This window comes from Ruditapes philippinarum, unplaced genomic scaffold, assembly GCF_026571515.1.
Source record: "Ruditapes philippinarum isolate M1 unplaced genomic scaffold, ASM2657151v2 ctg772_1_1_1_1, whole genome shotgun sequence".
NCBI lineage: Eukaryota > Metazoa > Mollusca > Bivalvia > Venerida > Veneridae > Ruditapes > Ruditapes philippinarum.
The window spans coordinates 191,923-208,762 of record NW_026855572.1 but is presented as its reverse complement, the minus strand read 5'-3'; the positions used below and the strand labels follow the sequence as shown (position 1 = coordinate 208,762).

The 16,840-nt window shown below is 33.2% G+C and overlaps 1 protein-coding gene and 1 long non-coding RNA gene across 3 annotated transcripts in view; both read left to right on the top strand.

Annotated features, from left to right (window-relative positions):
* LOC132743741 (protein CLEC16A-like) overlaps positions 1-16,840 on the top strand; it is a 74,812-nt gene that overhangs the window by 17,379 nt on the left and 40,593 nt on the right. For both annotated transcript variants that reach the window (XM_060732305.1, XM_060732304.1), the window contains exons 14-17: positions 4,688-4,740; positions 5,653-5,877; positions 6,460-6,510; positions 7,268-7,396. In XM_060732305.1, coding sequence (XP_060588288.1) covers positions 4,688-4,740; positions 5,653-5,877; positions 6,460-6,510; positions 7,268-7,396 — 458 coding nt within the window. The remainder of the gene's footprint in view (positions 1-4,687; positions 4,741-5,652; positions 5,878-6,459; positions 6,511-7,267; positions 7,397-16,840) is intronic.
* LOC132743743 (uncharacterized) lies at positions 1,080-2,662 on the top strand. Its single transcript, XR_009627612.1, has 2 exons — positions 1,080-1,685; positions 2,515-2,662. It is a non-coding gene; the product is annotated as an uncharacterized LOC132743743 (long non-coding RNA).

The window sequence follows — 16,840 nt, the reverse complement described above, 5'->3', positions numbered from 1 at the left end:
TGTCAGGAGTCAACACAAATGTAATCCATATGTTGCATATACATTTAGAAGACATATGGATTTGTTTGTATAGTGACTCCTTGATTTCTGTTTTCTTAAGCCATAGCTTTTATTCTTACTCATTTCACTAATTTCTGTGTTGCTGCACACTTATTTATCATCTTAGTTTTGTTAATGCTTAGGCTAGAGAAGATGATGTTTGGGCTAAGGTTTATGGAAGCTTCTGAACATGCAAGGAAAATTATTGCTTTGGAAAGGAGAGATTGTGTTTAAACAAGAAATTTATATATCCCGCTTTTTCTGTGTTTTAAGAAATTTATTAGTTAGGAAAACTAAAACTTTGGCAAAGAAAGCTTTTAGTGTTGGAAATTCAACTCTTAGGCAAAGAAAACTATTTTTAGGCAAAGAAAACTAACTCTTATGCTAGGAAAGTTAACTATTAGACAAAGAAAACTAATACGTAGGCAAAGATAGAAAATTCTTATGCTAGGAAAAGTAACTCTTAGGCAAGAAAATATATTTAAGTCTGTGAAAATTTATACTTATGCAAAGAAAGCTATATTTTAGGCTAGAAAAGCTTTCTCCTTGGTAAAGAAAGGAAAATCGTTCTGTTTGGCAAATTAATTTAAAGATTCAGAAAGAAATTGGTTAGGCATGGAAAGCCTATGTTTAACCCTAACCATGCTAAATATTTTAAATCAACTTTTCCATCATTCAATTTGGACCTTACCATTCATTATCAACTACTGACTGAATAGCAAACAATGCAGACCATGATCAGACAGCATGGATGTGCCAGCTGATCTTGGTCTGCTTTGGTCAAAAAATAAAAACCTGTTGCTGCCGGTAAGCAAGAAAATGTTAATATTTATATTTTGAGAGAAGCTCAGATTTAGGCTAGGGGAGCTCTTTAATTTGTTATATATGATAAGTCAGTAAGGCTTCACTTGTATATCAGGACTATTTTAACTGTGAGCTTTGTGAGGTATAGACTGAAAAGAATTGCAATTAAACATAAATAATGATGAACTATAAGACAAGTATTTCTTATTTTCATTTTACACTTAGATTGTAGTACGAGGGTTGTTCGGAAAGTTTTGAGACAATATGATTTTCTCTGTTTCTAATTACAGCTGCGAATATTATTTAATACAAATTATAGCTTAATATGTTATTTATCCGAGTTATGTCTTAAAAACGTTGTAACGTTACTATACGGCATATAATCGTTTCCATAGCAACACCTGTCTACGCATCCTGGCGCACGGACTATTTTCTTGTTATAAGTTTTCTTACTGAATAAAAAGAGCCCCTAAAATTGCGCCAAACGTCACGAAAATTTTATGACGTCACTTCCAACTTAAGGACGTCATTTCCGCTAGTTGTTTAAGCCGTTACCGCAGATCATTATAGCAATACGTGCGCGACAAGACAACGACTATGGAAACACTGTCAAAAGAGGAACAGCCTGTTTTTATTAAGTTTTGCGTTAATCTTGGGAAAACGCCAACAGAAACTAAGCAACTTCTAGAACAGGCAAACAACGGACGTACTGTTAGTCGACCATTGGTATTTAGATGGCATAAAGAGTTTCGGGATGGCAGAAAGTCAACAAAAGACAAGGAAAGGAGCGGTCGCCCATCCGTCATCGACGATAAACTGACACTTGCAAGAAACGCGCTTCAGTGCGACCGTCGCATAACAGTAAGAGAAGTTGCAGAAGTTTGTGATGTAGGTACGGCAACTGCTCACAAAAATGTTAACTGAGACACTTGCAATGTCTCGGGTTTCGGCCCGTTGGGTACCGAGATTATTGACGGCTGATCAGGAAGAAAACCGAGTAAAAGCATCTCGACAGTTTCTACGTTCATACCAGAGAGAAGGCGACGCGTTCTTAGACAGAATTATTACCACCGACGAGTCCTGGTTTTACTACTACGACCCAGAAACAAAGTCGCAGTCTTCAGTTTGGAAGCACACGTCGTCTCCACCCCCGAAGAAAGCACGTGTAACCAAATCCGTTGGGAAACATATGTTTATTCTATTCATGGACCGGAAGGGGATGCTGTTAACACATGCTGTACCAAAGGGAGAAACGGTGAACGCTGACTATTACTGCAGGGTGAGTAATTATGTTAACTTTATTTAACATGAAAATAATTAAAAATAAATATATAAATAATATAGATAATTAAATTGATTACTTACTTAATTATTAAAATAATTATTTGAAATTAATTCACCTGTATCTGTATTAAGTACGAGCTCCGATATTTCTGTTTAAGGTAATCAGACGGGAACTGATCAACGCTATCCGTAAGAAGCGGCTTGAAATGCTTGCGAATCTGGAGAACATCTACCTACATCAAAACAATGCGCCTGCGCATACAGCATCTGCCACTTCTCTGGAACTTGATGTTCTCGGGTTTAACCGCATCGCTCACCCACCCTACTCACCCGACCTGGCCCCAATGGACTTTTCCGTTTTTCCGGCCATCAAATCCGAACTACGAGGAATCCGGTTTGAGGACCTAGTTGAACTGCGCTCTAGAGTTATGAGCATTATTGCAACATTTAAATCTGACTGGTATAGAAATGTATTCGCCAAGTGGGTTACGAGGCATGAGAAATGTGTACGTTGTGAAGGAAGATACTTTGAAAAGGAGTAGCAGTTGACTTTTCTACTGTGACGTTAAACTCTGGAAATAATGGCAACGTTGGATACTCGTTGCGTGCGCCGGGTCACCGGTAGTGTCTGTGCCTAACGCTTTGTAGCTTTTGTATACATGAAGCTATTGTTATGAAATTTTACACTATAATAGATGAGGTATTAAAGTAATACATAGTAAACTCTTGTTTGATTTTATCTTTTCCAACGCTAAATATTGACCCAGTCTCAAAACTTTCCGAACAACCCTCGTATATCTGATAAATGGTTAAAGATCAAAAAAATTAGTAATGAAATAGCATTACATTTACATTTGTAGAAATTTGATAATACCTAAAGTAGATGTGAATTTGTTTGTAATTTATCATTTACAGTCTTTATTTTGTTGTTTTTTTTTATATATTTTTTTCTCAAAATAAGCTGTCAGTTTATATAGAAATTGGGCAAATCACATATGGAAAGAGAATGAAATATACTTTATCAGTTGAGAGCTTGAAGTCTTTTACTGAATTCTTGAAACTCTTGCAATTTTGTTTCTAAATGTTTTTTTTATTAAATTTAGATAGATTTAAAAACGAAAGCTTAACCTATCTTTTACAAGCAGATATCTTTCTTTTTTCTACCTTTAACAATGGATTGTAATAGCCTGTATACTTATTTTCCAGACAGAAAAGGGTTTAGACATTGAAATAATTCTTCAAACATTGATAATAAAATTAATCTAGCTTTTAAAACAAACATGTTGTTTATTTCTTGCCCTGCTTACAGAAGGTGGGTAGTGTATATTGGTATTGTTGTTTGTATCTGTTGTAACTTGTTGTTTATATACATATATGTTGTTTTATGTTAATGATTTTTACAATGTAATTGAAACTTTGGGTTATTTTTAGATGCTTTTTTTACAAGTATATTTTTGTCTTATTATCTTTTTGTTTTATCATTAATTATTATAAGATATATATTATTATAAGATATTCGAATAAAATGTCATGAAAATCACCCAAAGTTGTCCTAAGTTAACTGCAAGGTATTTTGTAGTAAATATTTTGTTATTATGAAATTTAGTTTCACTGTCTATGTGTGTTTTGTGTTTATTTTCTTTTTTTGTATAATTTCATGTGAATATGAACATTTCAGATAGTTAAGTATTTGTGCCAGTTGACATGTCCTATAAACATACCTGCTGATTCTGTATAATAGATTTGCCCTCATTTGAATTTTGAACAGTCCGTTCTAAATTTTAGAGGTTTTGATAACAAAATACAAAAAATTAGTTACCAAAAGTATGAAGCATATGGTCAGACTGAATGGATGTGCAAGTTTGTATGGCTCTATACTGGTGGCAATTGCACAAATGAAATGTTGTTGTTGTTGTTTTTTAGGGGTTGTTTTGCAATACATATATTTGATTTTGTTTCACCATTTGATCATTCCTTTGTAAAATTGAGGAGATTATAAAAAAAATGATTTTTAGTTTGATTTTTTTTTTTGCATCCTCGGTTTTCACCAAAATAGTGTTATATAAACTAAGTCCCTGTGTGTTGTTATTATAAGAATATTTATATTTTATACCCAATTTATTTGATATTTAATTTGAAGCCTCTAGTTTTAATTATGCTTGAGAGTATCAATATTTAATTTAAGTTCACAAAAATATTACTAAATATAATTGGTACTCTTCTAGCTATTTTCTGTTTATTTAATTTTTTGAAAGAGGATAATTATATTTTCATAATGAAGTTTTAAATTGAATTTAGGTCCATTTCTTAAACATTTCAAAGATGTTCACTTCCAGCTTGGTAAAGCTATTTACCATTTACAAATTTTACAAATTTGTGGAATGTAATTTTTTTTAACTGCCTTATTAGAGGGTATTTGTATTATAAATAAGATTATCAAGAATAAGTTGTCTTCTATTGAAAATATAATTCCAACATTTTCAATATTTCATACTGATCTGATAGTGTTTTCATTTCACCTATCAAACTATGTTTTAATATGTTTATTGTTATATTTCAGGTATCCATACAGGGTTGATGGATTCAGTATTTATGCCAACTGACAGATCCGAGGTATGTAGAAGAAAAACTTGATAATGTTTCTACATCTGTATTTATCACATAAAGTATGGCGCAGGGGTGTAATAAAGCCATTTAATAAAAAACAATATTGCACTAGTGTAATAACACTTTGACATGACATTATTTGCGTTATATATAAACATAGCGTTAAAGTGCGCTAATGTAAGCGTTACACCATGGGTGCGTCAATGAAAATGACTCTTGTTAACAGTTTACCATTCTTATTTTATATATGTGATAAATAGAATATTATATTCGTGTAGATTCAATACTGAATTTATTGAACTCGTTGAATAAAACAATATAATGCTTGCCATAGGCTCTGGTAATATGATTTTATTCAACACGTTCAATAAATTTAGTATTAAACTTACACTCATTCAATATCCTCCTGTATATAACATATCCGAAAATACAAACTTTAATACTTTAGCTGCTCACCTGATTAGGTTTGAAACTTATTTGTACATAAAAAAAACAAACAAAGTTTACTTGATGTGCCCAGTGTTAATTAGACTAACATGTCAAGAAAGTATGAAAGTACGGAATTTGCTTTAACTATTCAATAAATGATTAAAATATGCTAAAATATTGTCACAATTGGATTTAAGTAGACACATTTATTTTGTTCCATACCTTTTGATATAAAATATATGTATTCTTTGGATCAGTCTGTTTTTGTTTAACAAGTGTCAGCTTCAAAACAGGTCATTGATTTTCAAGCTGTTATAGCAATATCTTTAACATCTTCATAATATAATAGTCGTTTTCAACATAGAATTTTTAAAAGTCCATTCAGAATCTGACCAAAATACAAGGGGAAAAACTGAAATTTATTATAAATGATAACATTATATATTTCCAGTTAAAGATAACTACAACATTTTACATAATCTATTTCAGGTTAAAGATAACTACAATGTTTTACTTGTAGAAAGGTTGATACGTATAATGACCTTGGCGTCGCAGCCTAACAGTAAGGTCAGATTGTCAACACTGGAGCTGAGTATACGACTGTTAAAGCTATTGGTATATACCCCCGGTAAATCCTACCTACAAGACAGACATCTAGCATGTATTGAAAATGCCCGGGAATGTAGTAATCAGCTGTTGAGAAATTTTTACAAGGTTTGCTAACTTCTGTTCACAAAAATTATTTCAATGAAATATGTTAAGTATATAAATTTAAAAGTTACAGACAAAATTGCATCTGTATTGTGAGTCACCAGTTAATTCTTACCCTGGCCTTACCACCCACAGCATGGTACAGGGATAGTCTAGATAAAACATTTTTACATAAGGCCGAATTAACATGGCAGTAGTCTGTGCAATAAATGATGATGGCTGCCGCTGCAGTGTGGAGGCTTAGCCATAAATTGATAATCTAAGTCAAATTTCTTGTCATCCCTTCTTCTGTAATTGGTAGGATTAGGTTACAACTGACATGTGCATCACATTTTCTGTATTTCTCATGTAAAGTCCTGTCAGTATTGTACAAAAATGCTCAAATTGATCATTTACTGATTTTGTTCTTTGAATATATTAAATGGTGGTTTATTGATAATTTTAAGGAGTTTTTGTGCCATTTTCTTGATATTTTTAAAGTTAAGTGTGATTAAATTATGCACTTATACTGTTTAAAATCATGTCTATTACTAAATTTTATAATCACAGAAAATAATAAATGTAAACCTTAATTGTGTACTTCAGAGTGAAGAAATATTTTTGGATATGTTTGAAGATGAATACAACGAAATGAAGGTAAGGCTGACCTCGATGTTTTTGACAAGCCAGTGTTTTAGAAACTAATATATAAGTAACTCGTTTGTTAAAGATCAGTGCCAGTTTGTAATCTGGTAATTAATGCGCCAGTCATGCTCCTTGTGTACTCTAATGGTGTGCAGAGAAGAGCAGTGGTAATGGGGTTTTAAATCATGAAAAAAAAAAATCTGTGCTATTACCATCAAATTCCAAAAGCCTAAAGATTTTGTATGTATACCTAAGGATCTTAGCAATTTTGATCTTTGCAAAATTGAAAACTTGGGATAGTGTAGGTTTTGACAGATTGTTTTCTACTGATAAGCCACTTACTCCACAAACATTAAAACAGACTGAAGCCAAATGTTGTTACTAAACTGTTTTGTCAAACCACTGACTTTATGTTGAAAAATTATATTATTTCAAGACCATGCTGACACTTAATTTAAATATGTAAAGGAATTGCAAATTTGTGTTTAGTTACATTTAAAATGCCCATTATATGAGCCGTGTCATGACAAAACCAATATAAAGGGTTTGCGGCCAGCATGGATCCAGATCAGCCTGCGCATCCGCGCAGTCTGATCAGGATCCATGCTGTTGGCTATAAGTTTCCCTACATGTAATAGGGTTTGAAAGCGAACAGCATGGATCCTGATCAGACTGCGCAGGCTGATCTGGTCTGGATCCATGCTGGTCGCAAACGCACTATGTTGGTTTTGTCGTGACGCGGCTCATATTATATTGAATTGTTTTTCAGTCTCGACCACTGAATGTAGAATATCTCACAATGGATGCCTCCATTTTATTGCCACCTACTGGCACACCACTAACTGGTATTGATTTTAACAAGAGACTACCTTGTGGAGAAGTTGAGAGAGCCAGGAGGGTAAGTGTCTAATTTGTGTAACTTAAAAATAAATGTTAACATGAAGGTTCATGTGTGTGAAAAAGATATAATCTAAAATAAAGTTGCCCTTTTTTTATATTGTAAACATTTATCTGATGAAATTCTTACTGCTGTTTAACTTGAAGTAAACCATTTGTGATGAAAGCTTTCGAGTCCATCTAGTTCTGGGTTCAAGGTTGTTATTAAGCATTTTTCTAAGCTCAAACTCAGATATCAGGTATTTGATTGGTCAGAAGCCAACACAGAATGTATATTGACCAATGAAATGTTGAGATTTGAAGCAGAACACAGAGAAATGTTGAAGACCAGGTTTCATAAGGGGAAACATGGTTGTGACCCTTAGTAAGGTTCAAACCTACGACCCCTGGGTTTAGAGGCAGATGCCTTGAACACCAGGGCACCACTCTCTCTGTGCTGTTTTGTAAAGATAAAGTAGGGGGAGTTTTAAATTTGTTGGTATGGAGCATAAACAGTTTGTCTTTTGCAATTTCTTTATGTTTTAAAAAAAATTTTTTCTGAGTCAGTGATTTGATTTTTAACAAAGTTTTTGTCTTCTAAAAATTTTTAGGTTTTTTTATTTGTGTTTTTATATGTGTTGTAAACCAATTTTAATTCAAAAAACAAATGTTGTGGTCTTTCATTTTTAATGTTGTAAAATCTGTTCTTAAAAATTTAAAAAAATATCTTTAGTAAATTTTTCTTAAAAAAGCATAAAATTAAACATAGATCGGGTTTTGGGAAGTGTTTTCATCTTTTTCACCCATGCATTTTTTCCCCCATTAAGTAGCCAACAATATTCAATTACTTTTTAACAATGATATAGCTTGAATAAAAAACCCGGTGTATATTCAGTGAAAACTTATTTTTTTGGTGCGAAATCACCAAAATTGTCGCACCCTATTTAATTTTGAATCTTTTTTATGTGACTTTAATCATAGTTAATGGTATCTGAGGTCTTTGTTCACCAGTAAAGTTGAAAGTTGCCATATTCCCTATACTGTGTCATATGTGGCCAAAGAAGTATTATAATGATATTTCAGAGATCTTGTGAATAAAGGGCATTCATTACCATACTGTTTTATATTGTTCTCTTTGTCCAAGAAGATACAGCGGTGTTAAATTGTACCCCTAGATATGTGCTTTATGCCGCACATTCTAAAGAACAAATGAAGCCTTGTGAGAAAAGAATGGAGATCAGTTTTATCTTGTACTCTTCTGCGAAGAATTAAGTGTTGTGCTTCTGCAGATGTCGGGTACCTTTGTGGCCAAGTGGTTACAATTGTTGGCCTTGAATACTTGCTGGTCAACACTGGGTTTGAATCCCTGGAAGGTTTTTGATTTTTATCTTGTCAATAAGTTGTTCAGCTAGCTTTTGTAAGATCTTAGTTCTAGTCTGGTTTGCTTAAGCCTGAAATAATGCACTTAGCGTGACATGAGATTGTCCTTTAACTTTAACAGTATGAACTTCCTCCAGAAGTCAGACACCAATGTTGGTGATAATGATAATGACTTGTCAGGTATTCACATACACAAATATACACACCCATAAACGTTGTTCACTAGCCACTCACCACTGTAGGTTCAAGCCACGCAAGCCTCTTCATATTCTTTCATGTGAATAAGCTATCCAGCTAGCTTACAGAACAAAAGTGGTTCTACTCAGGTGCCTGTTTGTTCCAGAAATGTTACATACAGAGAAGTACCTGATGTCTTCCAGTAAAGCTGGAAAGTCGTCATATGACCTATATTGTATAACCCAATAAAAAAAACAAAAACAAAAAAGCACCCCTTACGTGCATAATACATTGTTTTATATAAGGATATGTTTCCTATCAATTTATAATGTTCCCAGTGCCTCTAGTATATGATATGTCAAGCATGCTATCTCCTCGGACAGCCTCAAATGTCTTCATTGCTTTACAGATAGAATCAGATATTTGAAGAAAAAGTATATGTAATCAATATTACAGATTTCTGCCTGTATATGATATCAAATCTTGACTTTTGTCCTACACTCTTTTTATATAAACCAAAATCCTTTACATTAAGAATATATGAGCTGAGTCACGACAAAACCAACATAATGGGTTTGCGACCAGCATGGATCCAGACCAGCCTGCGCATCTGCGCAGTCTGATCAAGATCCATGCTGTTCGCTTACTAACCCTATTACAAGTTGAGAAACTGATAGCGAACAGCATGGATCCTGATCAGACTCCTCGGATGCGCAGGCTGGTCTAGATCAATGCTGGTCGCAAACGCACGTAACTATGTTGGTTTTGTCGTGACCTGGCTCATATGTTTTTATCATACTCTTAAAGAAAGCATCAGTTTTAAAAATAAATCATGAAAAGATGTGTTTTGATAATTATTAAATTGAAGTCTGGGTGACTGTTCTGTTGTTGTTGTTATTTTTGTTTTTCTTAATCGCAATCAATTGTACAGTAGGTTAAGGAGTTTTGATGTAATATTTTGATCCAAGCGTATACCAAAGGTACTTATAGCAATGGCATCTGTATTAGAGATACTAAGGGGTTTTTTCGGTAAAATCATTTTGGGAAAAGCTCCTAAAATTTATGATAAATTAAAATAAAAGAAAAGCCCTTAATGTTAAAATAGGCCAATCACCAAACAAGTAGACTCCCTCAAAAATAAAATTGGCTACCTTTTTTCCACCCCCCTAAATTGCTTAAACATTTCAAAAAATTCGAAATACCAAAATTCCTAAAAAATTTCCCCCTAAATTTTTTTAATGGGGGAGTGGGGATTTATTTAAAAACAGTTTTCTTTAAAACCTTTTTCCAAAAAATTTTTATTGAAAATAAAAAAAGTGAAGTTTAAGAACTTTTTGTGTTTCTATAAAAAATGGTCCCGAAGAAAATTTTGTAAAATTATTTATTTACTGTTTTAGTTCAAAAGTTTGGGGAGTAGATTTTTTCATAAGAAGGTAGGGGAGGGGCATTGTTAAATAGGAATTTTAAAGTAGTTATTGAATAGCTTTTTATCTTGTCTATTGACTTTCCGGTGGCACCATCAAATTTGATCAATTTGGTATATATCAATTTTGTACACATTTTAAGATTGGCATGATAAACTCCAGTTAATATGGCAGGGAACTGTATAACGATATCAGGTGTCATTTCCCTATCTACTGTTTACTCTATCTGAACTTAATGACTACTTTTTGATACCTGCTATATAGATTTATCACACATATGAAGAATTTAAGCACCATAAATCACTGTTTATTGATTATCAAGATATTAAATTAGTTTGTTCTCAACTGTTTCAAGTACATTAAGGTCAATTTATATTGAAAATGCAATCACGTTACGTCAAGCCACTGTTCGTTCAAGTGTGATATATACTCTATAACAGCTAAATGTACAAACTGGTAGCTTTTAAGTACACAGGTTTTTATGATATATGTCTTATTAAAAGCTCTCTTGGGTTCATTTAAATGTTGCCACACTGATTTTAATATAAGGTGCATTAAAAATATATGATAACTTGTATAAGACAACTCTATATTTAAAATTTCTATAAATTGATAATTTGAGTTGCCTCCCTTACATTGTAGGACCTTGCATGTCATTTCAGTATGTTACAAAGATTTTTTTAAAAAGATTATTCTTTTTTTGTTTTTCTTTTTTAAAAAACATAGTGAAAGATAAGAGTCATTTTAAATCATTTTCAAAAAATCTTTTTTTTGTTCATATAAAGGAGTTGTCAATCAATATTGTGATGAATAATCTTATGATTTCATGTGTAATTTTCTGAAAATTTGTTTTCGAAAATCTTCAAGCTGTTTAACTATTGATATGAGCTATTCAGATTTCTGTAAAGATTTTGATCCAGATAATTTGATGAGTAACTCACTTCATTTAATCAGAACATGAAATTATTTTTGAGAAACAGAAATTTTCAGTAAATTCGCAGTTTTATAATAATTTGATTTTTTTTAGAAATGCGTTATTTGCAGTATTACTGAAGTTTTATTGGCTCGTTAATCTACAATAAGTAACAATTCTATATTACGTAGTTGATAAATATGAAATCATCTTCTGTAATTGTGCAATGAACTTCACCTGCTTCGCATGTAAAACATTGTTTAACCCATTACTTCATGAGCATTTTGTGAAAAATGGCTGTTTTCATTGAAAAGTCTCCCGTTACAAGTTCAAATTGCTATAAAACTATAAAAACTGCTTTAATACTAATCAAACTTGGCACAAATGTTGACTGGACCATTGCCTTTGCAACAACATGCTCAGTCTTAAAATTCCTGTTACCATGGCAACGAGGGAACATCTCAAAATTGCCAAAAATCACTATTTTGCGTTGATTTTTTCCATCAAAATGGATTTCAAAGTGCTGCAACTTCTCAATGGATTGAGATAGAGTCAAATGCTTTTCAGCGTTGGTTACATGTTACCTTATGATCGATCTTGGGTCATTTTTAGCCTCTCACAAGTCGAAAATTTTCTTGGTGATGTGGGGGACTAGGGGCCTAAATAAGGCATTTTGTCACCATTTGAGACAACAAAAAGGGGGGTTGAAAGGCGTTACAAGGCGTGTATATCGCGTAATGGGTTAAGAAATCAATTTTGAAATAAAATAACAATAACAACAAAAACATAAGTTTTAAATTACTTATATATAGCCATATCTGACTTGCTCAGATGTGCAGAGGTCAGCTGACACTATGCCAGCCTGCTACCTTATTGGCAGAATTACTGTACTGGCCTGACACATACTATACCAGCCTGACACATACTATACCAGTCTGACACATACTATACCAGTCTGACACATACTATACCAGCCTGACACATACTATACCAGTCTGACACATACTATACCAGCCTGACACATACTATACCAGTCTGACACATACTATACCAGTCTGACACATACTATACCAGCCTGACACATACTATACCAGCCTGACACATACTATACCAGCCTGACACATACTTTACCAGCCTGACACATACTATACCAGCCTGACACATACTATACCAGCCTGACACATACTATACCAGTCTGACACATACTATACCAGCCAGAAACATACTACACCAGTCTGACATATACTATACCAGTCTGACACATAATATACCAGTCTGACATATACTATACCAGTCTGACATATACTATACCAGCCTGACACATACTATACCAGCCTGACACATACTATACCAGCCTGACACATACTATACCAGCCTGACACATACTATAACAGCCTGACACATACTATACCAGTCTGACACATACTTTACCAGCCTGACACATACTATACCAGTCTCTCACATACTATACCAGTCTGACACATACTATAACAGCCTGACACATACTATACCAGCCTGACACATACTATACCAGTCTGACACATACTATACCAGTCTGACACATACTATACCAGCCTGACACATACTATAACAGCCTGACACATACTTTACCAGCCTGACACATACTATACCATTCTGACACATACTATACCAGTCTGACACATACTATAACAGCCTGACACATACTATAACACAGCCTGACACATACTACACCAGCCTGACACATACTATACCAGTCTGACACATACTACACCAGCCTGACACATACTATACCAGCCTGACACAGAATATACCAGTCTGTCACATACTTTACCAGCCAGAAACATACTATACCAGTCTGACACATACTATACCAGTCTGACACATACTATACCAGCCTGACACATACTATACCAGCCTGACACAGAATATACCAGTCTGTCACATACTATACCAGTCTGACACAGAATATACCAACCTGACACATACTATACCAGCCTGACACATACTATAACAGCCTGACACATACTATACCAGCCTGACACATACTATACCAGCCTGACACAGAATATACCAGTCTGTCACATACTATACCAGTCTGACACAGAATATACCAACCTGACACATACTATACCAGTCTGACACATACTATACCAGTCTGACACATACTATACCAACCTGACACATACTATACCAGTCTGACACAAAGTATACCAGTCTGACACATACTATACCAGCCTGACACTTGGCTCCAAGATTCATGAAATTAGGGCCCTGCATAGGTCTACTCTACCAGCTTGACACATACCACAGTGACAAATATTGTTGCAACACAAGCAATCAAAAGATTTTGACGTCGTTTATTTCTATTTATTGTTACTTTTATGTAACATATTGTACTTGAACAGTTTTTGAGACAGATTTGACACATTCTTTCACCAAACAAGTTTACTCAGAACAATTAAATCACTACTTAAACCTATTGTTATACATAATTTATTGCATTGCATTTTCAATACATTGTAGTGGTTGAGAAAAAAAAGTTTGTCTTTATCCTTTTCAGCTTTGCATTAAATATAGAATATACATGAAATCTTTGTAAGGCGATAATTGAACAGGCCAACTATTTGTTTCAAATTACATGTTATATTTTTTCTATAATTTTACATTATTCCCAGAAAGAATTAAGTTTTTCTTTTCATGTTGAGTATATTACAATCAATAATGATACAAAATTAGGCCAAACAGGTGTTTTAGTCACACAACTTGTGTTGTTTGCAGAATAACTTCTTTTTTACAAAAACTGACACTGAAATTAAAGGTTGTTTTTTTAAAGCACCATTTAACCAAGGCATATTCAACATTAAGATTTTTTTCCTGAGCATGATTTGTTAAATTTGTTTCTTATTTTTTCCTTTTACATTTAAAAAAAAAATTAATCAAGCATTTTAATTGCTATAAAATTTTAGTTTTCACCAATTATTCCCATTTTTTTAACTAAAAAAAAACAACATTTTATTTACAACTGATATTTTAAAAGCATGCATATATAGTTAGTATTAAAGTTTTAAAAATTATGTACAACCATTTGAAGCATTTTAATTAATTCAGAATTTTTATCTTAAGACTTTAATTACAATCCATTTGGTGAAATCGCTTTTAACAAAGCCTTGTTTTAATTGATGCATGGCACTTGTAAAATTTTAAACTGAAGGATTAACTTAATGTATTAACTTGTCCTATCAATTATAAGCCATTTATATAATGGAAATGCTTACATAAATGGTCAATAAATAGAATTCCTCTTTCAGAAATTCATGGAACTGAAAATGAAATAAAAATCTGGGGATTTCTAGGAATGAAATTTGTGTCAGCAGGTTACTGGGTTATCGTGTAGTTAGGTTGCTTTGTCATCGCTATGTGCACGATAATTTCACCCCTTAATCTGCTATATTTGTGTAATGAATTTTCTCAGCTTTGAATTTGGAACAGTCCAATAAATCTTTTAAATTAAGGGAAAATTAAGCTACCAGCAGTATAGAGCCTGTTCAATCTGCAAATATGTGTTTGCACATATGTGTTTGCACATATGTGTCTGCACATATGTGCATCTGGCTTGAGACTACACTGGTGGCAAAGGCTGAACACTTTCTGTTCCAGCACCTAGCTTAATATAGATACATTAATTTTATTTTAATACCACTATTCTAAAATATTTAGTTGATCTTTTGCTTGATTTCTAGCTATGCTAGATTACATAGGTGAAAGTTTTCAGGATTATTTCTGAAGTTAAGAATTTTCAGTTTCCTGAAAGCCTTCTATTTCCTATGTAAAACTATAGAAAAACTGCTAAATATTCATGATTTTTAAAACCTCCAACTTTTACCCATGTAGATCAGCTTGTATTGCGCATTCACTTTTTTTTAATGTGATTAATTCTATTAAGTGCTTAAAGACTTGGATACCAGGATATTCATTGAAGTGCTCAATTGTTGCTGTCAGTTTTTCCTGTTGTTATTTTACCCTAAAGATTAAAAATAAATTTAAAGCCTCTCTGATTTTATGTGTTCACCATTTTCTAGCAGATTTAATTATTTTTTTGAAAAAAATGTCAAAAGAGAGATGAAGGAAGCATAGTTAGTGAATTGCTGTAGAAATTGTTAAAAGTCTGTAAGGTTTGATAACAATTACTAGTATGTTTCAAGCATCTATAATATTGTCTAATATATCATATGATAATATTATGTAATGTAATATAATATGGTAAAGAAGTTATTTTGCAAAAATGAAATAAAGAATTTTTTATAGTTTTAATATGGTATCTGTAGTTCATCTTCTTATGTAGATTGAAATTTTGCATAAGGTTTACCCTCTTGTGTAGATTAAAGTTTCTGTAAGGTTTACCCGCTTGTGCAGATTAAATTCAGTAAGGTTTACCCCATTGTGCAGATTAAAGTTTCTGTAAGGTTTACCCCATTGTGCAGATTAAAGTTTCTGTAAGGTTTACCCCATTGTGTAGATTAAAGTTTCTGTAAGGTTTACCCCATTGTGCAGATTAAAGTTTCTGTAAGGTTTACCCCATTGTGCAGATTAAATTCAGTAAGGTTTACCCCCTTGTGCAGATTAAAGTTTCAGTAAGGTTTACGCCCTTGTGCAGATTAAAGTTTCAGTAAGGTTTACCCCCTTGTGCAGATTAAAGTTTCAGTAAGGTTTACGCCCTTGTGCAGATTAAAGTTTCAGTAAGGTTTACCCCCTTGTGCAGATTAAAGTTTCTGTAAGGTTTACCCCCTTGTGCAGATTAAATTCAGTAAGGTTTACCCCCTTGTGCAGATTAAAGTTTCAGTAAGGTTTACCCCCTTGTGCAGATTAAAGTTTCAGTAAGGTTTACCCCCTTGTGCAGATTAAAGTTTCAGTAAGGTTTACCCCCATTTACAAAAATGTTGTTATTCTTTACTTTCATTTCTACTTTCACTTTCATATCTACTTTCACTTTCATTTCTACTTTCTCTTTTACATTGAAAAAATACTTTATCATTACTTTCTTTTTTATTTTGTTTGAGAAGGATACTGGTATACAAGAATGTAATTACATAGAAGAAAAATGACATGTTTATAATATCCCATAAAATTAAAAGCATTCTATTCTGAACAATTACTGTTTATCGTTCTTGCATCACATAATATATATAATACACTATAGAAGTACTGTGTCATCTGGAAAAAGGCTACATTATCCAGCAGTTGGCAAAGGTTCAGCAGGTATAAACCAGCAAGCTTTGCCTAAGGTACAGTGGCTACATTATCAAGCAGTTGCCTGGTCCAGTGGCTGTATTATCCAGCATTTGCCTAAGGTTCAGTTGTTACATTATGAAGCAGTTGCCTCGTTCAGTGACTACATTATCCAGGATTTGCCTTGTCCAGTGGCTACATTATCTAGTATTTTCCTTGTCCAGTGGCTACATTATCCAGCATTTGCCTTGTTCAGTGGCTACACTATTTAGCAGGTGTCTGGTCCTGTGGCTACATTATCCAGATTTGCCTAAAGTCCATTTGCAACATTATCCGGGAAATGCCAGGTCCAGTGACTGTATTG